This window comes from Leucoraja erinacea, chromosome 35, assembly GCF_028641065.1.
Source record: "Leucoraja erinacea ecotype New England chromosome 35, Leri_hhj_1, whole genome shotgun sequence".
Classification (NCBI taxonomy): domain Eukaryota; kingdom Metazoa; phylum Chordata; class Chondrichthyes; order Rajiformes; family Rajidae; genus Leucoraja; species Leucoraja erinaceus.
In genome coordinates this window covers 13050631-13077433 of record NC_073411.1, presented here as the reverse complement: position 1 = coordinate 13077433, position 26803 = coordinate 13050631, and the positions used below count along the sequence as shown (strand labels likewise).

Here is a 26803-nt window from a genome sequence, read left to right as displayed (position 1 = left end):
ACAGCACAGAACGCCACAGGAGGTCCTTCTTCCCTGTGGCTATCAAACTGTACAACCTCCCCTCCCCTTCTGACCTGGGGTAGACTGAGACTGACCCACCCCCAGCCCAATCTTTGCACATCCCTAATCCTTTCCACTCGTCACTTAATTTTCATGTTTCATGTATTTTGTGTTTTATGACTGTTGGCAGATTAATTTCCCTCCTGGCCGTATCTGCCGTTTGCCCTCTGTCTGAGGAAGGTTCTCCTTGCCCTGGTGAGAGCATAGTTTCTTCCCCCACAAGATAGGATTGAGACCCCTTGGCGTTAGGAAGAATGAGAGGTGATCTTACTGAGGTAAACCAGTTTAGCCCTGGAGGCAAGGCAGCGCCTTTACCACCTCAGGCAATTGAGGAAATTCAGAGTGTCTCCGAGGATCCTCCAGTGCTTCTACGCAGCGGCGGTGGAAAGCATCTTGTCCGGGAACATTACCATCTGGTTTGGGAATTGCTCTGCCAAGGACAAGAAGGCTCTGCAGAGAGTAGGGCGTTCGGCCGAATGCACTATGGGAACTTCACTCACCCCCCTGCAGGAACTATACAACAGGAGGTGCAACTCCAGAGCAAACAAAATCATGGGAGACCCCTTCCACCCCTGCAACGGACTGTTCCAGCTGCTACGGTCAGGCAAACGCCTCCGTTGCCATGCGGTGAGAACGGAGAGGTTGAGAAGGAGTTTCTTCCCAGAGGCAATTCGGACTGTAAACGCCTATCTCACCAGGGACTAACTCTACAGAACGTTTTTCCTTCCATTATTTATTATGAATAAGAATAGGTGTGTTATGATTGTGTTTATAATTTGTTTTGTTGTTTGTCTTTTGCACAAAAGTCCGCGAGCATTGCCACTTTCATTTCACTGCACATCTCGTATGTGTATGTGACAAATAAACTTGACTTGACTTGACTTCTCCGGACTCAACAGCTCCATCCAAGACCACGTGCAACTGCAGCGAATTGTGGACGCAGCCCAGACCATCACACAAAACCAACCTCCCTTCAATCGATTCCATCTACACCTCATGCTGCCTTGGCAAGGCCAGCAGCATCATCAAGGATCAGTCACTCCCTCTTCTCCCCTCACCCATCGGGCAAGAGGTACAGAAGTGTGAAAACGCACACCTCTAGATTCAGGTAGACAAAAATGCTGGAGAAACTCAGCGGGTGCAGCAGCATCTATGGAGCGAAGGAAATTATTTCCTTCGCTCCATAGATGCTGCTGCACCTGCTGAGTTTCTCCAGCATTTTTGTCTACCTTCGATTTTCCAGCATCTGCAGTTCCTTCTTAAACCTCTAAATTCAGGGACAGTTTCTTCCCAGCTGTTCTCAGGCAACTGAATCATCCTACCACAACCAGAGAGCAGTGCTGAACTAATATTATCTCGTTGGTGAACCTTGGACTATCCTTGATTGGACCTTGCAGGCTTTACCTTGCACTAAACGTTATTCCCTTATCATGTATCTGGACACTGTAAATGGCTGGATTGTAATCATGCATTGTCTTTCTGCTGACTGGATAGCGTGCAACAAAAGCTTTTCACTGTACCTCGGTACACGTGACAATAAACTAAACTGAGCCGTGTTCCCATCTGCTGTGTAGGATGTGCACAGGCAGGTCTTACACTGCAAGATCCCACAGCAAGATGGTGAAAAGAACCTGATAACCTGTTTGTGTAAGGAGGAACTGCAGATGCTGGTTTACACTGAAGATAGACACAAAGAGCTGGAGCAACTCAGCGGGACAGGCAGCATCTCTAGAGAGAAGGAATGGGTGACGTTTCGGGTCAAGACCTGTCACAAGACTTGTGACCTGTTTATTTGAGTTGCAAATATTAGTCCCAAATATTGTTGACGGGATCTTTTTGATTCATTTGTGTGAGCAGATATGAATGTTATGTTTAATTCGAAGGACTGATAAAACCACAACTGAGTTTTCCCAGAGTTTGTTCGGGTCTGACGAGGTATTGGACATCAACAGCTCACCAAATGCGTAAAATCTTTCACAAATGAAACCATTTCCAGGCCACAACACTCTGCTATTTCCTGTTAATTGATCATTTGACTGTAAATCTCACCAATATATTACGCAGAGTTCTCATCTCACTCAGCCTCTAATGAAATCATATCTCCACCATCAATAACCACACACCTCCAGGGACAAACAACGCATCATGTTTCTGCAGCACCTGGAATGGCTCAATTCATCGAGTTACGTGAGATGTGAGGACTGAATACAGGAAATGCTGGAAAAGCTCAGTCGGTCGGGCAGCATTTGTGGAGAGAGAAACACACAATGTTGGTGTATCAGATCTGAGCCCACACCCCATCAGAACTGGGGAACTCTGAGTCCCCAGGCGACCCAGCCGTGGTTGATCAGACCACGACTTGTGTTCAGGTGGCACTCTCTCCTCCCCATGGACCTTCTCTCCTGATCCAGAGCCATCTCGAGGCCTTCTCCGCTGCCTCTGTGGTGTTCTTGATGGCTCTTCTCCTCTCTACTCCGATGATGCCCAGCGCACTCAAGGCTTTGTACAGCGATTGCCCTGCAAAACCTCTGCAGCCAACCTTGCCTTCCAGCTCTTCGTACTTGGTCAACTTCCTCTCCTCCAGACGGTCCTCCCAAGGCACTGCCAGTTCCAACAAGACGATGTTTTTAGTTGCCTCTGAGACCAGGAGACTGTCTGGCCTCAGGGTGGTCGTGGCAACGTGCTGTGGGAACTTCAGCTGTCTCACCAGGTCTACAGAAAGCTGCCAGTCCTGCGCAGTCGCCAGGATTCCTGACGGATTCCTGGCAGCTGTGGAAAGATATTGAGTACAAAAGTTGGGGCATCATGATACAGATATACACGTCATTTGTGAGACTATACATGGAGTATTGGGTGAAGTTCTGGTCGCTCAGTTATAGGGAGGATGGCATTACGTTAGAAAGGGTGCAGAAGAGATTCACCAGGACCTTTTCCTGAAGAATGTTCACCCGACGCCGATGATCCAGCTTCGCGGCAGAGGGCCTGAGAACATCGAGTTGGCTGAGGAGGCCACATATAGACCCCAACCTCGGGTGGACTATGAGGGGGGAGAACTGGATGTTTTTAGTGCCTTCCCCCACAGTGAATTCTGCTGTGGGGGGACGTTTCATGTTGATTTCTATAGTGTGCTGTTCTGTGTCTTTTTTCTCTTTTTTGTTTTGTATGGATTTATTGGCATTTGATCTGTTCAATTAATTTAATCAATCTCTGTAAAACACTTTGGTTCAAATACTGGTTTTGTTGAAAAGTGCTATATAAATAAACATTATTATTATTATTATTATTATTATTATTATTTCCTGGGTTAGGGGGCTTGAGGCATAAGGAATGAATGCATGAAGTTTATTGGCCAAGTATGTACACATACAAGGAATTTGCCTTGGTGCAGGTAACAACACGATATACAGTAAACAATTAAGAATAAAACTTAAAACCTTAAGAATAAAACATTATAGTTTAAACATGTGAATGAAATAAATTACCAGAACAAAAGGGGGCTACAGACTTTTGGTTATCGAGTAGAGCTACTACTCATGTTTTTATGTCTGGTTGTGGTGGCTTTGACAGTCCGGAGAGGTTGGACAGGCTGGGACTTTTTCTTTGGAGAGCAGGAAGCTGATGGGTGATCTTATTTGAGGTGTACAAGATCATGAGGAGCATGGATAAGGGAATGTTCACAGCCTTATTCCGATGGTAGAGGATTCAAAAGTAGAGGACATACATGTAGCCTTAAGATGAGAGGGGCAAGATTTTAAAGGGACCTCACACTCGGAGGTAAGTCGTATCAGGGATGAGCTGCCACAGGAGGCTTTAGAAATGGATACAATAATGACTTTTAAAAGACATTAGGACATATATATATACAGGTATAAATAGACAGAAATAGCCAAATAGCTTTTGCGGTTGCAGCACCTAGACTGTGCAACAGCATCCCTCTCCTCATCAGAACTGCCCCCTCCATCGCCTCCCTTAAATCAGGGCTCTAAACCTACTTCTCTACTCCCTAGCATTTTTTGAGGCCATCTGAGGGGGCGCTGTAAACAGTTAATGTATGCATTGTTAGGTCTGTGAGCCATTGTATGTAGCACATTAGTATCTGCTCTGATACAACCTGCACCTCCTCGCTGGCATTGCCCCTGCTGATGTGAGACGGGAAGCCGCCAGCCGAGTAGAGATGACCAAGGCCACCAGTGATGAACGCCACCTCCTCTACGGACATGTACCCCCGGCCCAATGGCTGAAGTCCAGGAGAAGCTTTCTCAGCCATGTCCAGCCCCTAATAGCATCACGGGAAGAAACCAGACTCCAACTATGGACAAAAAGGCTTGAGGACAACCCCCCTCCTACTGACTTGGGTATCCCTCCTTCTGAAGCCCTCCCTCCAGGCTCAGAAGCACCATGGGTCCAGTGGAAGACGCTCAACCGCCTGAGAACAGGAACAGGGTGATCAAAAGCTGCCATGGCCAGATGGGGCTATGAAACTGGCCAAACCACCTGTGAATGTGGAGAAGAGGACCATACAATGCAGCACTGCCTTGTCTGCCCCCTACTACTCAACCAGTGCAGCCCAAAGGATCTCGCAGTGTAAAGGAATGGGAAACTGTCATATAACCAACCAGCTTCAAAGACACGAAAAGAAGATCTGCTCTGATGTACAGCACTTTGGTCAAAGTGAGTTGGTTTTAAATTGCTATACATAATAAATAAAATTGATTGATTGATTGAAATACAGGCAAGTGGGACTAGCCCGGTATGATAGACAGGGTGGGCCGAAGGGCCTGTTTTGATCCGTATTGCTGTATGATATCTATGCCAAACAAGCCTGGTGTAATAGAATATTTCTCAAAAGATAGGGCTTAATATTCCATTGATAACAAAACTAACAAACGGAAGTGAAAGAAGCGGATGTAATAGTGTTACATTAATGCTCAGTCATTTCGGAAGAGGTTTCAGCAATATTGAGGTCAGTTTACCGTGGGTGCTATCTGCTCACTCTGCTGTCAATAAAATGTCTTTGGCACTCGACAATGCCACACACTCACCCACGTAAGTTTCAGTTTTACTTTGTAAAGTCTGCTTTGTGAATTTCACCGCTCCACACTGGGAACTGTCAGAGGGGGCTATTGTAGGGAATGAATCACAAGTTTTGTTTGAGGCAAGTTTCGTAAGTGAGTGAGAGACCAGAAAAAGGTGCGACTATTTGGGCGACTACTCACCACCAAACAGGCGTCACCCCACAACCTTTTTCTGGTCGCCGCTGGATTTTCAACATTTAATAAAATTTCGGCAACATGCTGCAACTATGCTGGCAAGTCGCCAGAAAAATCGGGTAAGTGGGACAGGCCCTTAATACTCCAAATACAAGGAGCAACTTGGAACCAATAGGTGGGAATACTGAAGATAGACATAAAAAGCTGGAATAACTCAGCGGGTCAGACAGCATCTCTGGAGAAAAGCTGACTGGCCCATGAGTCAAGAGTCAAGAGTGTTTTATTGTCATGTGTCCCACATAGAACAATGAAATTTTTGAGTTACTGCAGCACAACAGAATATGTAAACATAGTGTGATATGATAAACGAGAGAGAAAAGAACATTTCAGTGTGTATATATACACATACTCACTCTATATATACATACACTACCCTACCCGCTGAGGTACTTCAGTTTTTTGTGCCCATCTTTGGTTTAAACCACCATCTGCGGTTCTTTCCTGCACAGGGGAACACCACCACCTGCAGGTTCCCCATGTGCAGGCCCTACACCGTTCAGTCCTTCCTTGCGGCTGTGTCAACTCAAATACTGTAGCGGGAGCTTCATTAGAAGCTTTGCTGACGTTTGTGGCTGAGCTGTGGGATTGCCGGCTGGCCCAGTGGTTAATGTCACAAAGCGGCAAGAGAGAGAGTCGAGTCAGGCTGGAATCTTGAGGATTGGATTCTGAGGGTTTTATACAGAAACCCAGGAACGATTTACAGATCGGAATCAAATCAAGAGATACAGTGGATTTAGAGTATTGGGTAGCCAGCAGTAGGTTAAAGGCTTGAATCTAATCTTGTACAGGTTTATACAGAGTCGGCGAAGTTTCAGATCTCGACTCTGCCTCCACCGCCTATTTACCACCTCAGCCTCTCATAATTTTACACACCTGTCAGGTCTGGTCGCAAACTCTGGTGACCACAGAAAACAATACGTCAAACGTGGCCAAACAAAAATCTTATAAATCTGGATCACGACTCTTACACTTAAAGACCCACCCTGTGAACGCAACCATACCATGTGCCTCCTTTACCATTTATATACTTGTGTTGCTACTTTTACCCTGGGATCCTTCTGTGCATCTTTGCACAATATTCTTTGCACAAATTACTTCGCACAACTCTGCACAAGTTTATTTGCACAAGGTAGACAAATAAGCTGGAGAAACTCAACGGGTGAGGCAGCATCTATGGAGCGAAGGAATTAGGCAACGTTTGCACAACTTTGCACAAGTTGCTTTGCGCAACTTTCTTCACACAACTTAGCACAAGTTTCTTTGCACATGGTGCTTTGCACAAGTTTATTTGCACGACTTAACACGAGTTGCTTTGCGCAACTTTGCACAACTTTCTTTGCACGAGTAGCTTTGCACAACTTTGCACAACTTTCTTTGCACGAGTAGCTTTGCACAACTTTGCACAACTTTCTTTGCACGAGTAGCTTTGTAAAACTTTGCACAACTTTCTTTGCACGAGTAGCTTTGCACAACTTTACACAACTTTCTTTGCACGAGTAGCTTTGTAAAACTTTGCACGAGTAGCTTTGTACAACTTTGAGCAAATATCTATGACTGTGGGCGAGGTCACGTTTGTGGGATTACAGCGGGGGGGCCGGGGCTACCACGAGGGGCAGGGGCAGTGGAGGGGCGGGGCTGCCTATGTGGGGGGCGTGGCTACCAATGGGGGCGTGGCTATCCGGAGGGGAGTGGCTGGCCAGCTATGGGGGCGTGGCTGTCGATGAGAGGGGGCGTGGCTAGCCGGAGGGGCGGGGTGTGGCTGGTTATGGGGCGTGGCTGGCCAGCTATGGGGGCGTGGCTGTCGGTGAGGGGCGTGGATAACAGGGGGCGGGGGCGTGGCTAGCTATGGGGGCGTGGCGTGGCTAGCCGGGAGCGGGGCGTGACTAGCTATGGGGGCGTGACTGTCGGTGATGGGCGTGGATAACAGGGGGCGGGGCGTGGGCTAGCTATGGGGGCGTGGCTGTCGATGAGAGGGGGCGTGGCTAGGTGGAGGGGCGGGGCGTGGCTAGCTATGGGGGCGTGGTTGTCGATGAGAGGGGGCGTGGCTAGCCGGCGGGGCGTGGCTAGCTATGGGGGTGTGACTGTCGGTGAGGGGCGTGGCTAACAGGGGGCGGGGCCGGCGGGTTGTCCGTTGGGCCGCTGCTGCAGCTCGCGCTCCGCCGGCAGGCAGTTTGGCGTCGAGTGCGGGCGGGTGGACGGGATCCAGCTCCATGTGGGCTCCTGCCGGCAACTTGTACAAGTGAGTGAGGGAGGGCCGTTAGGGTCAAGTTAAGTTGAAGTTAAGGTCATGTGTGTGTGGTACTCTGTATGTGTGACATTGTATGTCTGATACTGTGTGTACATGTGTGTGTGTGACACTGTGCGTGTGTTAGTGTGTGAGGCACTGCGTGTGTTAGTGTGTGAGGCACTGTGCGTGTGTTAGTGTGTGAGGCACTGTGCGTGTGTTAGTGTGTGAGAGAGGGGCATTTCGTGTGTAAGTGTGTGAGAGAGATGTGTGTGAGATGGAGATTGTATGTGAGATATTGTGAGTGTAAGAGATACTCTGTGTGAGAAAGACATTGTGTGTGTGTGTGTGAGAGTGTGCGTGTGAGTGTGTGTATGTATGTGTGTGTGAGTGTGTGTGCGTGTGAGAGAGGGGGTTGTGTGTGAGAGGGAGATTGTGTGAAAGATACTCTGTGTGAGAGACACTGTATGTGTGTTGGTGTGTATGTGTGACTGTATATGTGTGTGAGTGAGAGAGAGAGGCGTTGTGTGTGTGTGTGTGTGCAAGAGAGAGGGGTACTGTGCTTGTACTCACACCTATTGCCACCACAGACGTGTTGAGCCCTTCCCGCGTTCTGTACTTTTAAATCGGAAGGGCTGCCGAGAGAGGAGACAGAACTAGAGCCTCACTCAGTGTCTCACTCAGTGTGAGGCTCTAGTTCAGTCTCCTCTCTCGGCAGCCCTTCTGATTTAAAAGAACAGAACGCAGGAAGAGCTCAGCACGTCTGTGGTGGCAAAAGGTGTGAGTTGAGTCTTCGTGTTGAGACCCTCCATCAGGAGTGACCCAGAAAATGAATATCCACCTCTTCTCTGGAGAGACTGTATTCAACCCCTGAGCTCTGTTTGTTATACCAGATTCTTGCTTCTGTCGTCTATTTGTCTCCAGCTTTCCTGGTGTGTTTGAGTCTCTGACTTGCTCCTGCACATGACTCTGTGTGCATACAAGCCTCCTCTGAGCCTCGTTGGAAGTGGGAACTTTGGCAGAGTTGAGAAGTTGGTGCCAGTGAGACTTTTGTAGCAGTGCTGTGTGGGCAAGGACAGAGAGATTCAGTAGAGATGATTGCTGCAATCTCATTGCTGAGCAGCTGACATCCTTGGGAGTCATTCAGAGTTCCTGCCCCGACTCAGTGAAGCCCTAATTTTGGCCACTACGAGAGAGGGGAGAGCTCGGAGTTACAGACAAGGCTGTTTCCACATTCCACCATGGGCCAGGTAAGGGGGATTGGAGAAGAGGGGGATGTGGCATGAATAGCCTGCAGGTAACGTGGGTTGGGCAATGGGATCTCTCTGTGAGCCAGCAGAGACTTGATGGGCCGAAAGGTCGTGAGTAAATATGGAAACTGGCAATGATTTGAAAAGGAATTGTTTGCGGTGTGCATGGCTGCTGTTTAAGGATGTGAAAGTCCCTGAAAGGGAAGCAGAGGGGATTTCGCAAATTGTTCGAGAGATGAGGGATTCATCTTCACCGAAAGGTTGTCCATGGTGGATGTTCTCCTCGGAGAGAAGCAGTTGGGAGGAAGTTTGATAGAGGCAATGGGGTGGGCTGGGGGTGGGTCTCCCATTAACAGACTTGGAGTAATGCTGCTGGTAGAGCCATGCCTCACAGCACTGGAGACCCGGGTTCAATTCTGACCTCAGGTGTTGTCTGTGTGGAGTTTGCACGTTCTCCATGTGACTGTATGGGTGTTCTCCAGGTGCTGCGGTTTCCTCCCACATCCCAAAGGCGTGCAGGTTTGTACGTTAACTGTCCTCTGTAAATTACCCTGAGTGTGTAGGGAGTGGATGTAAAGTGGGACAACATAACAGAAAACCCAGACTGCAGGCGGTGTGAGGTGGCAATGTGACTAGGATCAGACTGTCTGTTGGGGCGTGAGATCCCAGCCCGTCTGGAGAAGTCATGGGATGGCAGCCGGAGGCTAAGGTATTAAGTAAGAGCAGAATTAGTCCATTTGGCCTATCAAGCCTACTCCGCCATTCAATCATGGCCGATCTATCTCTCCCTTCTAACTCCATTCTCCTGCCTTCTCCCTATAACCCCTGACAACCATACTAATCAAGAATCTATCTATCTCTGCCTTAAACATGTCCATGGGCCTCCACAACCGTCTGTGGCAACGAATTCCATAGATTAGCTACCCTCTGACTAAATAATTCCTTCTCATCTTCCTAATAGAACACCCTTTAATTCTGAGGCTGTGACCTCTAGCCCTAGACTCTCCCACTAATGGAAACATCCGCTCCACATCCACTCTATCCAAGTCTTTCACTATTCGGTATGTTTCAATGAGGACCCCCTTCATTCTTCTAAACTCCAGCGAGTAAAGGCCCAGTGCCGTCAAACACTTATCTTGTTAGCCCACTCATTCATGGGATCATTCTTGTAAATCTCCTCTGGACCCTCCCCAGGGCCAGCACATCATTTCCCAGATATGGTGCCCAAAATTGCTCACAATTCTCTGTAATGTGGCCTGACCAGAGCCTTATAGAGCCTCAGCATTGCATCCCTGTTTTTGTATTCTAGCCCTCCTAAAATAAATGTGAGCAATGTCTTTGCCAGGGGAAGGTGTAGAGCCTAGTCTCCCTGTGAAACACGGAAATGTCTGGCTGACCTGGACTAATATGCAGCAGCACAGGTTGAGAGAAATACACCGGAAAGGGGCAGGTCTGGTGTGTGACTCAGAACCCACAGGGGAGTTTTTATTGCAACAGACATGTGTTTTTATAGAAAATGTGGTAATTTTGCTGAAATGATGTCAATTGAAAAGCAAGGTATCTAATGTTTACATCCTTCAGAACAGATATTGCAACCAGTGAAGTTTTGAATTGTCTGTTTGATAAAGGGAAAGTACTGAGGTTCTGATATTACTGAATCGGAACCAAAGTCAGTGATGTATCTGGTGAAACAAGGAACTGCTTATGCTGATTTACAAAAAAGGACACAAAGAGCTTGAATAACTCAGCAGGGCAGACAGCATCTATGGAGGGAATGAACAGGCAGAAGATGGGTCCTGACCTGAAAATTCATCTATCCATTCCCTCCCCAGATGCTGCCTGACTCGTCGAGATCTTCCAGCACTTTGGGTTTTGCTCAAGATTCCAGCATCTATAATTCCTTGCGTCTCCAGGTGGTGAGTTACTCAGCTAAGGGCAGAGGAATTCAATGAATGGTGGTCTTTGAGGGTCTTTCTAACATTATTCACTCCCATGTCGATTCACCTCTACCCCATTGCGGACATTGGACTGTCTATGGAACTGATGCGCTACAATGCTGAGAACTATATTCTGCACTCTGTATCTTCCCCTTTGCTCTAACCATTGTACATTTTCTTTGACATGTATGTGCCTCTGTATGGTATATCAGTTCTGTTTGGATAGCATGTAAAACAAAGCTTTTTACTGTGTTTAAGAGGGAACTGCAGATGCTGGAGAATCGAAGGTTACACAAAAAAGCTGGAGAAACTCAGCGGGTGCAGCAGCATCTATGGAGCGAAGGAAATAGGCAACGTTTCAGGCCGAAACCCTTCTTCAGACTGATCGGGGACGGGGGTGGGCGGGGACAAGAAAGGGAAAAGGAGGAGGAGGAGCCCGAAGGCTGGGGGATGGGAGGAGACAGCAGGGGGGCTGAGGAGGGGGAGGAGACAGCAATGACTAACAAAATTGGGAGAATTCGATGTTCATGCCCCCGGGATGCAGACTCCCTAAACGGAATATGAGGTGCTGTTCCTCCAATTTCCGGTGCTGCTCGCTGTGGCCATGGAGGAGACCCAGGACAGAGAGGTCGGAGACGGAGTGGGAGGGGGAGTTGAAGTGCTGAGCCACCGGGAGGTCAGCTTGGTTATTGCGGACCGAGCGGAGGTGTTCGGCGAAACGATCGCCCAACCTCCGCTTGGTCTCACCGATATAGATCTGCTGACATCTAGAGCAGCGGACGCAATAGATGAGGTTGGAAGAGATGCAGGTAAACCTCTGTCGCACCTGGAACGATTGCTTGGGTCCTTGAACGGAGTCGAGGGGGAGGTAAAGGGACAAGTGTTGCATCTCTTGCGGTTGCAAGGGAAAGTGCCCGGGGAGGGGGTGGGTACGAGAGGGAAGGGAAGAATTGACAAGGGAGTTATGGAGGGAGCGGTCTTTGCGGAAGGCAGATATGGGGGGAGATGGGAAGATGTGGCGAGTGGTGGGGTCACGTTGGAGGTGGCGAAACTGACGGAGGATTACCTTTTGTATGTGACGGCTGGTGGGGTGAAAGGTGAGGACTAGGGGGACTCGGCCCTTGTTGCGAGTGGGGGGATGGGGAGAGAGAGAGCAGTGTTGCGGGGTATGGAAGAGACCCTGGTGCGAGCCTCATTTATGGTGGAGGAGGGGAACCCCCGTTCCCTGAATAATGAGGACATTTCAGATGTCCTGGTGTGGAACGTCTCATCCGTGGAGCAGATGCGGCGTAGACGGAGGAATTGGGAGTAGGGGATGGAGTCCTTACAGGAAGCAGGGTGGGAAGAAGTGTAGTCCAGATAGCCATGGGAGTCAGTGGGTTTGTAGTGTATGTCGGTCAGAAGCTTTTTTGTGTAACCAAAGCTTTTTACTGTACCTTGCTACTTGTGACAATAGTAAACATAAACCTTAGCTTAGGTCAGAGCTCGGCAGTAGCATACACACCCCACCTCGTGGTTCCAACCCTGATTTGGATCAGTTTGTTCAGCTCCAACGCTCTCCAGACCTGGTGTGTGCTTGAATTAGGTGGCTTAATAGTCCACCGTCCATTGAGGAACTGACCATCGTATCTACCAGTTCATCTTCTCCTTCAGGCCAGTGTGCCTTGGGATTTCCCCCTCTGGCTGCTCTGATTTCTTCCCACATCACATTTCCCCCCTTGCCCTGCTTTAGAATGGATGTCATGAGGATGGAGAGAGTGCAGAGAAGATTTACGAGAGATGTTGCCTGGATTCAATAACCAGAGCTACAGGGAGAGGTTGGACATGGTGGGCCTTTATTCCTTGGAGTACAGGAGGCTGAGGGGTGATCTTATAGAGGTGTATAAGATCATGAAGGGAAGTGATTTCATCCCCACACCTTCCTAGGGTTGAGAAGTTGAGATTGTCCATCCCCTGCTGTCTTCTATCTCAGTACCACATTCTGTTTCTTTCATTGGTGGAAACATCTCGACATTTATCCTGTCGATTCACTAAGGCTCTCAACCCCTTCCAGAAGATCACTCCTCATTCTTCTGAACTCCAAAGAATACAGAGACAACTTCTTCAACCATGTATGGTAGGACAACTCCCTGAGCCCCAAAATTAGCAGATGAATTGCCTCGACTGCTAGTAATTAAGGTGACGCAAGCTCCACACAGCGCTGCATGCTGACTCTCCTGCAGAAGGTGAAGGATTGTTGAATATCAGTCCTCTTCCTGACACAGCAGATCTAAAAATAAGGAGAGAACAAGGGAGCTGACAGACCACAGACATTCTCCCAGCTTGGTTACAGCAGCTGATTCTGCTGCTCCAGCTCTCTGTCCTAGTTTTGCAGATCAGCAAAGGTGGAGCGGGGGGAGGGGGGGACATTTCAATGTTCTGTTGTCAGTACACATGACAATTAAACACTCTTTTGACTCTTGAAGCTGAGGCCAGACTTCGGGGTCAGAACATAGCAAGATGCTATTTCCTTTATCCTGTATCTGTACACTGTGGACGGCTTGATTGTAATCATGTATAGTCCTTCCGCTGACTATAGCAGGCAACAAAAACGCTTTTACTGTACCTCAGCACACGTGACAATGAACTAAACTAGCCCAGTGACTCCTCTGTTAACTCGGAGGCATCATGAGATGTCGCATCTTGAGTGGCTGAATGGCCTCCTATGATGCCTCAGGGTTCACAGAGGAGTCTCTGGGGTAGAAGAGAGTGTCCTGACACTGACCTACAGTAGGTCTCCTGATTCTGCCAATCCTCACCAACATTCACCCTCACAACCCTCCCGAGACATTACTTATTCCGATGAGTCTGAAACTTGAATGGTTGCTCCAGAATCCACAGGCTTTCGTTTTGAGCACTTTCCTATCACATGTGGACCTAAACTTTGCGCAGTTCTCAAAAAGGGCCTGTTTTTGTCGGGTGTTGATGTATGTGAGAGGAAAAATGTAAGTGGATACTTTATGGACAGCACGGACATGATGGGCCAAACGGCCTGTTTCCATGAGATGACTATAGCAAGCTGTAACCTTCAGTGAGGAAGCCTGAGTGCCCTTCACAAAAGTGGAGCTCAGCAGTTTGTGGGCAGTCATTAATCAGAGACGGGGTAAGGCAGGCAGGCAGCAGCATCCAGGGAGTGGATGGTTCACAGCTGGGCAGCGCTGGGTCTGTGCTGTGGACCTGGCGCTGCTCTCTCGCTCTTACTCGGTGCCGGTACACTCTTATCAGCCGCAGATCAGCAGAGCTTGGAAAGCTGTCATTTCCGATCAGCGAGCTGCCTTCTCGAGGCCCAGACCGCCTCAGCCACAGTTGTGATTTTGTGAGCATAGTTTGAAAGGCAGTTATATTGACCTTAAATAATGGAGTAATTTCTGTACTAAGCTACTGTTCAGGCGGGGTTAGTCACAATTTGTGTTGTGTTTCTGTTTGTGTTTGATCACTTTTTTCCAAGAAGGAAATGAGTAATAAAATGAAATTCTATAGCGTGTGTTATAAACTTCAGATAATAATTTGAGGTGAACAGATTGATGGAAGGCAATGATAGTGTGCCGGTGTGTGTGTGTACATTGATGTACATCTTTCTCTGTCTGTTGTCTACGTGCATGGGTCCCTCAATATTGCTGTGTTATGCACGCATTGTGCAGTAAAGCCATGTATGGGACATCGTTCTCTGTGCCTGTGGCAGTGGATGTGGGCTTGTTCCCTTGCAGACATTCCCAGCAAGACGTGGCATATGTCTCTTCCCCCAATGTTTCATTGAACAACCAGCTCCCATCTTCCAAACGTGGACAATTTCTAACGTTGCCCCCAGATGGCAACTGGGCTAATCTGTAACGAGCTGGGTAGAGGTGGACAATAGACAATAGGTGCAGGAGTAGGCCATTTGGCCCTTCGAGCCAGCACTGCCATTCAATGTGATAATGGCTGATCATCCCTAATCAGTACCCCGTTCCTGCCTTCGCCCCATATCCCCTAACTCCGCTATCTTTAAGAGGCCTATCCAGCTCTCTCTTGAAAGTATCCAGAGAACCGGCCTCCACCGCCCTCTGAGGCAGAGAATTCCACAAACTCACAACTCTCTGTGTGAAAGTGTTTCCTCGTCTCCGTTCTAAATGGCCGACCCCTTATTCTTAAACTGTGGCCCCTGGTTCTGGACTCCCCCAACATCGGGAAGATGTTTCCTGCCTCTACCCTGTCCAATCCCTTAATAATCTTATATGTTTCAATACGGTCGCCTCTCATCTTTCTAAATCCCAGAGTATATGACAGTTCAGCCATCCTGGGAATTAACCTGGTGATCCTACGCTGCACTCCCTCAATAGCAAGAATGTCCTTCCTCAAATTAGGGGACCAAAACTGCACACAATACTCCAGGTGTGGTTTTGCTAGGGCTCTGTACAACTGCAGAAGGACCTCTTTGCTCCTATACTTAACTCCTCTTGTTATGAAGGCCAACATGCCATTGGCTTTCTTCACTGCCTGCTGTCGGTCGGCACCCTCATCGACGGCCACATTGACCTCTCCACTTTCGCCTCTGGGTCCCCGCCTGACCCCTGTGTGGCGCCGAAACAGGCCCCAGGATGCGTCGACTCGCAGGCTCCAACTCCAACCCGCGAGGGAGCCTCCCTATAGAGGATCTGTCTGCCTTTCACCGCAACCTGCGTTTTTGGAAGACAAGAAGGTGTGAAGTGAAAGACCAAGGTGGTTTTAGTGGTCGCCCTCACTATGACATGACATTTGATGTTGGTTCAGTGAGTGTGTGGAACTCTGAGTGTGCCTCTTACTGATAGAAGCTGCAGGCTGATGAACCTACCTGCTATTCTGACCATTGTACAGCTTCCATCGTGAATCCCATACTCCTAGATACCAGACATATTAACTCTCATTCTTCTGCCATTCTGTAGCTCACATCCCAACAGTATGAACATTGATTTCTCCAATTGTAGGTAACTTACCAAAGTCCCCACCCCTTTCTTCCACCCCTCCTTTTTTTTTACCCCCTCTCTTCCCTGTGCCTCGCCTACACCAATTTGAAATGTCACCCATCTATGTTCTTCAGAGATGCTGCAGCACAACAGTTACACCAGCACTTTATGTCCAAATCCATGAACATTCTTGCCCAACTGCACCAAGCCATCCATCAATCCATAGGGAAAGACCAGGATATTCCCACCACTCCCAGAGGCATTGGCAGACATTGCATTCCCACACAGAACACTGTGTGAAAAGCCACATACATGTTGGTCATGCCAGCTGCAGTGTCTGTGAACACCACCCACCTCCTTCCCCTCTGTCCCTGCATCCAGCATGACTTATCTGATGTCTCCTGCCATTCACATGGGTGATGGGGTGGCACTGCGGCTATAGCTGCTGCCAGAAACCTGCATTTGGTCCAGACCTTGAGAGCTGTCTGTGTGGAGTTTACACGTTCTCCTTGTGACCATGTGGATTTTCTCTGGATGCTCAGGCTTCCTCCCACATCCCAAAGATGTGCGGGTGTGTAGGTTAATTGGCTCTCTGTAAGTTGCCCCCTGAGTAGGTACGTGGGGAGCAGATATGATGGGCATATGAGAGAGAATTAGTAGCTAGAAATGTCCTGAGAGCAGGCATGGACTCGATGGGCTGAATCATAAGGAATAGGAGCAGAATTAGGCCATTCGGCCCGTCAGGTCTACTCCGCCATTCAATCATGGCTGATCTATCTCTCCCTGCTAACGCCATTCTTTTGCATTCTCCCCATAACCTCTGACACCCGTAGTAATCAAGAAATGGCCTTCGATGCACTATGAATATCAAAAGACCAATCTATAAAAATCAAATGGGAATGGAGTTGTGATTGTGACTGGGAATACTCTGGTTCCCCAAACTCCAGTCGGTGTAGATGGGGTGTCGGGGATAGAGCGCAGTCTCTCTCTGATCTGGTGCTCAGCTCCATGCCCGGTTCCTCTTACAGCTGTGAAGATCGTAGCCTAGTCTTGCCGCTGCGCCAACAACAGAGCTGGAGATGGCGGAGGAGCCGGGTCTACCGGATGATGCAGGTGCCGGTGAAATCAACCAGAAGAGCTTCCTGGTCAACCTGTACCAGTTTATGAAGGAGCGGGGCACTCCCATCGAGAGAATCCCACACCTGGGCTTCAAGCAAGGTGAGTGAGGGGCTGAGGCAGGAGGGGGGACTGAGCCTCGGGCATCCCTGGCAAAAGCTGATCAGCTTGGCAGGTAATGCCATGCATGGCAAGGGGTGAATCCACGATGGCATTCTGAGACACGGCGCTTCCCAAAACAAGTTCCACATCCAATAATGTATCATTAAAGGAAAGAAACACAGCAGGCAACCTTTGCTCAGTGAAGGGTGGCACGGCAGCAGAGCTGCTGCTTCACAACCCCTGAGACCCAGGTTCAATCCTGACACCAGGTGCTGTCTATGTGGTGTTTGCATGATCTCCATGCAACTGTGTATGTTTCCTCTGGTTTCCTCCCACATCCCAAAGACGTGCTGGTTTGTAGGTTAATTGAGCCTCTGTAAATTGCCCCCTGGTGTGTAGGGAATGAATGATAAAGTGAGATAGCATAGAACTAGCATGAAAGGGTGATCTATGGTCGTTGTGGACTCGGTGGGCTGAGAAGCACTGCAGAAGCCTCAGTACTGTAGCTTCTCCCCAAAAGCTGCAGTGCTTACGGCTACCCAGCACGAGTGGGCGTGAGAGAGCGGTGGTGTCTTCTGGCGCAGGGAGTGACGGAGGAGGGAGGAGGGGGAACAATGACAATGACAATACTCTCGCTGTACATGGTGGGATCTTGACGGAAGTTCCCACCTTTTGCTGACTCTGTGACTGCTTTCTCTTCACAGTGAACCTGGCCACACTCTACAAGGCAGTGGAGAAGCTGGGCGGTTACGAAGTGGTGAGTCATTTTTTTGTTGCCCTCTGTGGCAGGGAATTCCACAGTGGTACAGGTGGTACAGGTCTGAATCCCAGCCACCTGTGATGTTCCTGCTCTCTAGCCTTGGACTGTTCCTCCATCATGAGTCAGCCAGGCTTTGATTGAAGAAGGATCTGACCAGAAACGTCACCTATCCATGTTCTCGTCACCTGTCTGATCTGCTGAGTTACTCTAGCATTTTGTCTTTTTTTGACTGGCAGCTTGGTCCTACTCTGCCTTGCAATGCAGGCCGTGCATTTACCCCTCTATAAAGCTCAAGAGTCCAGAATATTTAACTCCCTGACATTGGGCCCTAATACTGTTCTAATGAAGCTTGCTCGAAGCTCAAGGTGAACACCTCACCCTCTTGTCTCAGACTTGTCTCAGACTTCCTGCCTCAATGCTGAGCAGCACCTTCCAGTCACGATAATTTGCCTTTCTCTGTGCGCCTCATGGTATCATCAGGGTTCAGTTCTTGTCCCCTCAATCGCATCTCCTGTGGGGTGACCATCGCCCCCTCGCCTGTCAACTGTGTCCAGCACCAATCCGTCAATCTCTGCTCCCTTTCAGACCCGCCCTGTTCACTCCCTCTTGCCCCTCCTCACCACCCTGACAACCTAAAACATGTTTGATTAACATCGAAGATAGACACAGAATGTTGGAGTAACTCAGCGGGGCAGGCATGATCTCTGGATAGAAGGAACGGGTGACGTTTCGGGTCGAGACTCTTCTTCAGATTGAGAGTCAGGGGAGAGGGAGACACGGAGGTGAGGAAGTGTAAGGTGTGAAAACAGGACATCAAAGGTGATGAATCTCAAGGCAAATGTAGCTCAAGGATCAAGGTTAGCTTGGAGAAGGTGACAAGGAAGCATCTGTTTCCATCTGTTCCCAGTTTTAGTGGGAGACCATCGACCCCAAACATTAGCAGTGTCCTGTCCCCACCCACACTGCCTGGCAATATACAATAGACAATCGGTGCAGGAGTAGGCCATTTGGGCCTTCGAGCCAGCACCGCCATTCAATGTGATCATGGCTGATCATCCCCAATCAGTACCCTGGCGTGCAGTATTTTGTCCGTGGAGGCCTGTCGCTTACTTCCCCTGACATTTTGGCACCGGTCTTTCCCATGCGCAGTGTCCAATCCAATGAATTCCAATCTCAAGGGCTTGACTTGGAAACCAGCCCCAAACAAACGTCAACATCTCGGCCCTCTGAGACCTACTGGTCATGGGGACTTGTCCAGACTTTGGTTCCCAGGAATCCTCAGCTGGGAATTGGCAAGGAGTGTTGGAAAACATCCACAAAATCTCACGTCATTCGCATTTCTTCTCCAGCAGCAGCTTCCAGCTGCACCCTGGTGACCTGGCAAGGGTCACGCTCCCTGTGAGGGGGTGAGGTCATTGTTTGGGTATCTGCAGCTATTGGGACCTCCAAAGTGTCCAGAGGTTGCTCACCAGGAAAGGGGCCCTGGGTGACTCCAATCTCCCTGGTCTACAGGGACTGAATCACGGGGAGATACAGGTCAGGGACAGGCCCTTTGGCCCAACGGGTCCGTGCCGACCATCAACCACTCATTTACATAGTCCTACATTAGTCCCATTCCTTTTTTCTCCTTTGACATTTCATTGAAAGTTGAAGGAAAAGATTAAACTGGCCCCAGATTCCATCACTCCCTACACACTGGGGGCAATTTACAACCAGCACGTCTTGGGGATGTGGGAGGGAACCGGAGCATACAGTCACAGGGAGAAAGTGAAATCTAAACAGGCATAGAGTGCAGGAGGTCGGGATTGAACCCGGATCCCTAGCTGTGTGAGACAGCAGCTCTACCCGCTGCACCGCCCGGACACGACAGTGTTCCAGTCCAAGTTGCTCTTCACCCTCCCTGGATACGCACGTGACATGCAGCAGGATGTGACTGGCAGAGTGGGTCTCCCATGGGCTCTGTGCTGCTGGCATCAGGGAACAAGGCAATTGCTCCAAAATTCTCAGCAAAAGCACAATACCTGACAGCTGCATCATCTGGAGCAAGGATTAAAATAGGAATCTGTTGCCTCAGCAGGTGACGGAGAGCGGGAGATGCTGCCTCCCTCCTCCTCCTCCTTGCTTCCTTCCTTTATGTCAGAGAGACAGCATGGAAACAGGCCCTTCGGCCCACCGAGTCTGTGCTGACAAACGATTACCCATACACTGATGCTATCCCACATACTAGGGACAATTTACAGATGGCAACAATTAACCTACAAACCCGAACGTCTTTGGAGTGTATAAACATTGTGCTCTGTAAAACATATAAATAAATAATTGTTCAGTGTGTGTATATAATATAACAAACAGAAAAATAAATGGCGCAAAGTCAAAAACATAACTCAATAAATAAATAAAAGTTCAATAAATTAAAAAATACAGGTTGAAGGGCCTGTTTCTACGCTCTAACTCTACATTAAACTGAACCAGCAAAAGGGCCACATAGCTGGGGCACATATGAGTGCCCATGGCTATATCTTTAGCTTGAAGAAAGTGAGAGAAGTCAAAAGAGAAGCTGTTGAGGGTGAGGCCAAGTTCAGTCAGGTGGAGACGAGTGTTAGTGGAGGGGAATCGATTAGGAAGATAGACACAAAAAGCTGGAGTAACTCAGCGGGTCGGACAGCATCTCTGGAGAAAAGGAATGGGTGACGTTTTGGATTGAGACCCTTCCAACTGACAGAGAGACAGGGGAAAGGGAAACAAGGTGATGTATGGAGATAGAACAAATGAATGATATGCAAAAAAGTAACATTGATATGGGAAACAGGCCATTATTAGCTGTGGCCTAAAGCAAACATGAGTACAGACATTGAGTCTCAACAAGACGACTTTGAAGCTGGTACGACTGGGGGAGGGATGGAGAGAGAGTGGGTGCAAGGGTTACTTGAAGTTAGAGAAATACAAATTCATACCACTGGGTTGTAAACTGCCCGATTTGCCCAAACATATTGGGTCTCTGTCAAGAAAGATCCAGGAAGGCCTTGAGACATTCCTGGTGGAGGGTGGAGGTGTAAAGGGACTGGACATCCATGGTGAATATGAAAAAATGGGGTCTAGGAATTGGAAATTGTTGAAGTGATGAAGAGCATGTGAGATGCCTGCCTCGGATGTAGGTTGGAAGGGACTGAACAAGGTGAAAGTGGAGGTATGTGGAGATGAGTTTAGCGAGGGGCAATCCCGTTTGTGCATTCTGGGAAGGAGATAGAAATGAGCAATGGGAGAATCAACAAGGAGTAGGTGCAGTCCAAGGAAGGACATGGCAGGTTGGCTGGCGAGGTGGGGGCAGTGGGAATACACTCTGGAGAGGGGCAGGAACACGGCCATCTGCTGCTCGGAGAGCACACTGCTGACAAGGTGGGGAATTTCCCCCCCCCCCTCCCCTCGACAAACCGTTAACTTCAGACATGGGAATTCAGGTTTTACTGAGAAATAATGACTGTATCTCTCCAAGTCAGGAAGTGTGCGTGTACAGAGAACTGATAAAATTATACTGATGATTTAAAACCGCTAGCGTGACAGACAAACCCTCCACCACACCAGTCCCCTACCAGTAATTTCACAAGAATGAACTGGATCAATTTCGCTCAATACTTTTCCGATCCATTTATCTGTCCAAGTGTATTTTAAGTCAGATTTGCATCTTCTTCTGTAGATTCCTTTCGCAGCTCATCCCAGGTACAGACTATAAATTGCCCTCTTAAATCTCTTTTTCTCACCATAATCCGATGTCCTCTAGTTTTAGAATCCTCTACCATAGGAAAAAGACTGTGAGCGTTCACTTAATGCGTGTCCCTCACGATCTTGTACACCTCTATAAGGTCACCCCTCGGCCTCCGTTGCATCAAAGAAAAAAAGGCCCAGCCTGTCCAACCCAATGATCAGTCTGAAGAAGGGTTTCGGCCCGAAACGTTGCGGGTGCAGCAGCATCTATGGAGCGAAGGAAATGGGCAACGTTTCGGGCCGAAAACCTTCTTCAGACTGAAGGAAATAGGCAACGTTTCGGCCCGAAACGTTGCCTATTTCCTTAGCTCCATAGATGCTGCTGCACCCGCTGAGTTTCTCCAGCACTTTTGGCTGTCCAAGCTCTTCCTGGCCTCACCAAGCTATCTCACTGGGCCCATTTCTCTCTCTCTCTCTCTTCATAAGAGCTGGGAAAGGCTAGAGATCAAACGGGTGTTAAGTTGGAGGGAGGAGAGACTGCTTGGGGGAATAAGGTGTCTGTGCCGGGCTGATGCATGGAGATGTGTTGGCAATAACTACAAATGCTGGTTTACACCAAAGATAAACACAAAATGCTGGAGTAACTCAGCGGGACAGGCAGCATCTCTGGGTGACGTTTCGGCTCGAGACCCTTCTTCAGACTGAGTTGTTTGGTGATGCTGCCCACTGCCACCCAGTGCTACTGACCAACTACATACTGCACCAGAGACCTGGGTTCGATCCTGACCATGGGCACAGTGTGCGCGTGTGTGTGTGCAGTTTGCACGTTCTTCCTGCGACCACGTGCGTTTCCTTTGCGTGCTCCGGTTTCCTCCCACAACCCTATCCACGTACACTACAGTTGCGGCTTGGCCCACTGAATTACTCCAGCACTTAGTGTTTTTTTTATTTTGTAAACCAGCATCTGCGGTTCCTTGTGTCTACCAAAGATATGCGGGATTTGTAGGTTAATTGTCCCTCTGTAAATTGCCCCTAATGGGTCGGGAGTGGATGAGAAAGTGGGATAACATAGAAACGGTTTGAACAGGCCGAAGGGTCTGTTTCCCTGCTGTATCTCGAAAAAGAAATGTAAAACTAAATTTCATCTCTGCTCCTGCAGGTCACCACAAGCCGTCTCTGGAAGAATATTTACGATGAGCTGGGGGGGAGCCCAGGCAGTACCAGCGCCGCCACCTGTACCCGCCGGCACTATGAGAGGTAGGAGTGGGCACAGTGCAGAGACTACACACCTGTGTGGAGGGGTGGGTGTCCCTGCACCTCACTTGCCCCCCCTGCTGGCTGTCTGGGGGCAGTTGCCAAGAAGGGTTCTAACCCGAAACATTCACATTCTCCAGAGTTGCAGCCTGACCTGTTGTTTAGTTGAGACATACAGCGTGGAAACAGGCCCTTCGGCCCGCTGAGACCACACCGACTGCACACCGGCTCAAGCTGACTCTTACAAAATAAACAGAGAATGCTGGAAAGGCTCAACAGGTCAGGCAGCATCTGTGGAGGGAGAAACTATCCATGTTCCTTTAACTTGCACCTGACGTATTCATGTTATTCCCTCTATCATGTATCATAGAAACATAGAAACATAGGTGCAGGAGTAGGCCATTCGGCCCTTCGAACCTGCACCGCCATTTGATATGATCATGGCTGATCATCTAACTCAGTATCCCGTACCTGCCTTCTCTCCATACCCTCTGATCCCCTTAGCCACAAGGGTCACATCTAACTCCCTCTTAAATATAGCCAATGAACTGGCCTCAACTACCCTCTGTGGCAGAGAGTTCCAGAGATTCACCACTCTGTGTGTGAAAAAAGTTCTTCTCATCTCAGTTTTAAAGGATTTCCCCCTTATCCTTAAGCTGTGACCCCTTGTCCTGGACTTCCCCAACATCGGGGACAATCTTCCTGCATCTAGCCTGTCCAACCCCTTAAGAATTTTGTAAGTTTCTATAAGATCCCCTCTCAATCTCCTAAATGCTAGAGAGTATCATTACACTATGGATGGTTTGATTGGAATCATGTTATTCTCTTTCCACTGCCCTTTTCCCTTTCCCCCCTGCCTCTCCCCCTCTCTCCCCCCCTCCCTCTCCCCCCCCCCCCCCCCCCCCCCCCCCCCCCCCCCCTCCCCGCCCCTCTCTTGGACAGGCTGGTGTTGCCGTACGAACGCCACCTGAGGGGGGAGGCTGACCGCCCTCTGCCGGCGGGCAAGCCCCGGAAACAGTACAAGGTGGTCCGGGGCAAGGACGGCAAGGGCTCCAGCGCTGAGCTGAAGGAGCAGAACAGCAAGCGGAGACCGGGGAAGACTGGCGTGCAGCAGAACCAAGGCGGTGAGGTACGGTAACCCACTCCTTCCCGACTGTCTGTCTACGGAGAGTGGTGGCACAAGGCGCAGCGGGTAGAGCCGCTACCTCACAGCACCGGAGACCTGAGTTCCATCCTGACATCGGGTGCTGTCCATGTGGAGTTTGCACGTGGGTTCTATTTGTGATCGCGTGGGTTTCCCCGGGTGCACTGGTACAGGTTGAGTGGTTAGTCTGCCGCTGTAAATTATGTGGGGGTGACAACAGCTGGGAAGATGAAACTGAAACTCACTGAATCTGGAGGTGTGAGTTTTCACATTTCTGTACCTTCTGCCAGAGGGGAGAAGAGGGAGTGACCGGGGGTGCGACTGGCCCTTGATGATGCTGCTGGCCTTGCCGAGGCAGCGTGGGGTGTAAATGTAGTTTGGGCATCCCTGTGACTGAAGATTTCTGTCTTGTGTCCCCTCTCCCCCCATCACACACACACACAGATTCCCCTTCTGGTGGCCAATGCGGACACGGGGTCGGGGTCGGCCAGGGACCCTCGCCGCCTCTGCACATCTCCTACCGAAGACCACAAGTGCCCGGGAACGGACGGGGCGACGACGGGAGACAAAGGTTGTACCGGGTCCCCACGTCCAGCCGGCGACAAGGTCCCTGGTCCGGGGTCGAATGAGGAGCTGCGGGTGGCGGGAGGGGTGACCGACGGAGAGACGAAGCCGGGTCCCCACCGCTCTTCGCCCTGGAAGGAGCGGGCAATCCTGTCGCCTTTAGCCAAGAAGAAGTTCCTCGCCCAGACAGGGGTGGTGGCGGCGGCCGGAGCCGGAGCGGTCAGTCTGGCCAGACCCACGGTCATCCAGCCGCCGCCGCTGCCGCCTCCACCGCGCCCGGCCGGCTGTCGGATAGCAGGGGAGAGTGGACAGGAGCCGCGGACAAGCCCAGCGCCCCCGCTGCGTCCAGCCGCGGTCAAGCCGCTGCCCCTCGCTGACAGACGGGCCGGGTTCTGCTGCCGCGGCTACAGGGAGCTGTACGACCGGCCTACCGACCTCAGCTTGCCCCGACCCCGGCCTCTCGCCCACCCGCCGTGGGCAGTCGAGCCAGGCCGACCTAAAGCGTGCTGGGTGCCGCCTCTAAGCGTGGCGCTGCCGCGGAAGGTACCGGTCAAGCGGCTGAAGGCGGCCGGAGGTTTGTGCGAGGCGGGCCCGCTGACGGAGGCGGCTTTGGGCAAGAGGTATCGCGTCGTGTCCCCGCTGCGAGTGGTGAAGCAGCCGGAGGCCCATGAGGGACCGGCGGGGGAGGACAAGCCGGGCAAAGCCCCTCCGCCGACCTGGTTGCTGGCGGCGCCCAGAGCCCATCTCCCCTGCCCAGCCCCGGCGCTGAGGGAGCGGTTCCCGGCCGCCTACCTCCTCCCATTCAAAGGGCAGGCACTCTATTCCTCCCTCGTCCCCTCGCTCGCCTTCAGCTCCTTCATGGCGCCGGCCGGGCCGGCGGGGACTCTCACCGCTCCTGGATACCCGCTGGATCTCTACAAACATTGGGCAACCGGACCTTCCTACGACTCCTTCCTCCGGCATCGACTCTACCCGCTAGCTAGTTATCCCACGCCCTACCTCTCCGCCCAAGTGCGGCCTCCGCTGTAGAGCGGCCCGGCTCGGCTCGGCCCGGCCCGGGCGACTGCGCTGGCCCGGGGCCTGTGACCGAGAACGCTCCACCCTAGAACCACACAAACGGGGCATCGCCCCTCGCTGAGCCAATGACCCGGGTCGCGCTGAAAGGACAGAAGATGGCCCGGGTCGACCTCGTGTGTAAATAATCCGTGACAGACAGAGACTGGCCGGGGATACAAGGCCCCAGGGAACTTCGGACATCGGCGCGGAACGACTTGACTTTGCCGAGCTCCGCGCTGCTGCTGCTGCTCCGAGTGTCAAGAGGAATCCGATGGACTCGTTCAGGGAGCGACCGGTGAACCGCAGATGCTGGAATCAAGAGTGAAAAAAGCCAAAGTGTTGGAGGAACACAGCGGGTCAGGCAGCATCCGTGGAGGGAATGGACAGATGGCGTTTTGTGTCGGGACAGTGAGACTGGAGAGGTTGTACGTTACCCGAAATGTCCCGCCACAGATGCTACCTGACCCGCTGAGTTCCTCCGGCACTTTGACTTGCAACTGGTTTAGGGGGCAAACGGGCCAGGAGGTGAGAGTTGGACGATTCCTTGTAGATTAGCAAACAAATAGAGATAATTTATATACACATAAACCTGGAGTAACTCAGCGGGACAGGCAGCATCTCCGGAGAGAAGGAATAGGTGACGTTTCGAGTCGAGACCCTTCTTCAGACCAAAGATTATAGAGGAGCTCCTCTAGGATCTTTGCTTCAGACTGAGAGTCAGGGGAGAGGGAAACGAGAGATGTAGACGGCGAAGTAGAGAGATGTAGAACAAATGAATGAAAATATGCAAAAAAGTAAGCGGGGGGGGGGGGGGGGGGGGGGGGCAAGGGCTACCTGAAGTTGGAGAAATCAGATTCATATCACTGGGTTGTAAGCTGTCAATTTGCGTTTGGCCTCACTTTGACAATGGAGGAGGCCTAGGTCAGAAAGGTCAGTGTGAGAATGGGAAGACTCGATATCATCCAACATCAAGTCGGCACATGCTGTATGTGGCATCTCACCGCGCAGAAACGAGCAGCCGGGAACTGCAGGTCCTGCTTTACACTGAAGACCGACCCAAAATGCTGGAGTAACTCAGCGGGAGGGGCAGCATCTCTGGAGAGAAGGAATGGGTGGCGTTTCGGGTCGAGACCCTTCTCAGCCCATTTCTTCTCTCCAGTGAGCGTGCAGAAATGAGCGGCACTTTGCAACATTATAAGGCGGCCACACACACCTCACCGCCGACAACTGAGACTAGACGCCATCTCCCACACGTGACTGAATGAACCGAGGAGCTCTCGGGATGATGGACTAATGAATACAATTGGTGTCTGTATCACCTCTCTCTGATGGACGTGCATGTAAACGTGACTCTAAACTATGTATTTGATAAAGACCAACATGTCGCCAGAAACCTGATTCTA

At 50.3% G+C, this 26803-nt stretch overlaps 1 protein-coding gene across 1 annotated transcript; it reads left to right on the top strand.

Annotated features, from left to right (window-relative positions):
• The first annotated feature begins 7456 nt into the window (after positions 1-7456).
• LOC129713354 (AT-rich interactive domain-containing protein 5A-like) lies at positions 7457-26201 on the top strand. The gene is made up of 6 exons (XM_055662343.1): positions 7457-7569; positions 16731-16920; positions 17625-17677; positions 22542-22639; positions 23579-23765; positions 24225-26201. Exons 2-6 carry the CDS (start codon positions 16782-16784, stop codon positions 25371-25373), a joined length of 1626 nt encoding a protein of 541 aa, XP_055518318.1. The 5' UTR covers positions 7457-7569; positions 16731-16781; the 3' UTR covers positions 25374-26201.
• The last annotated feature ends 602 nt before the right edge of the window (positions 26202-26803 follow it).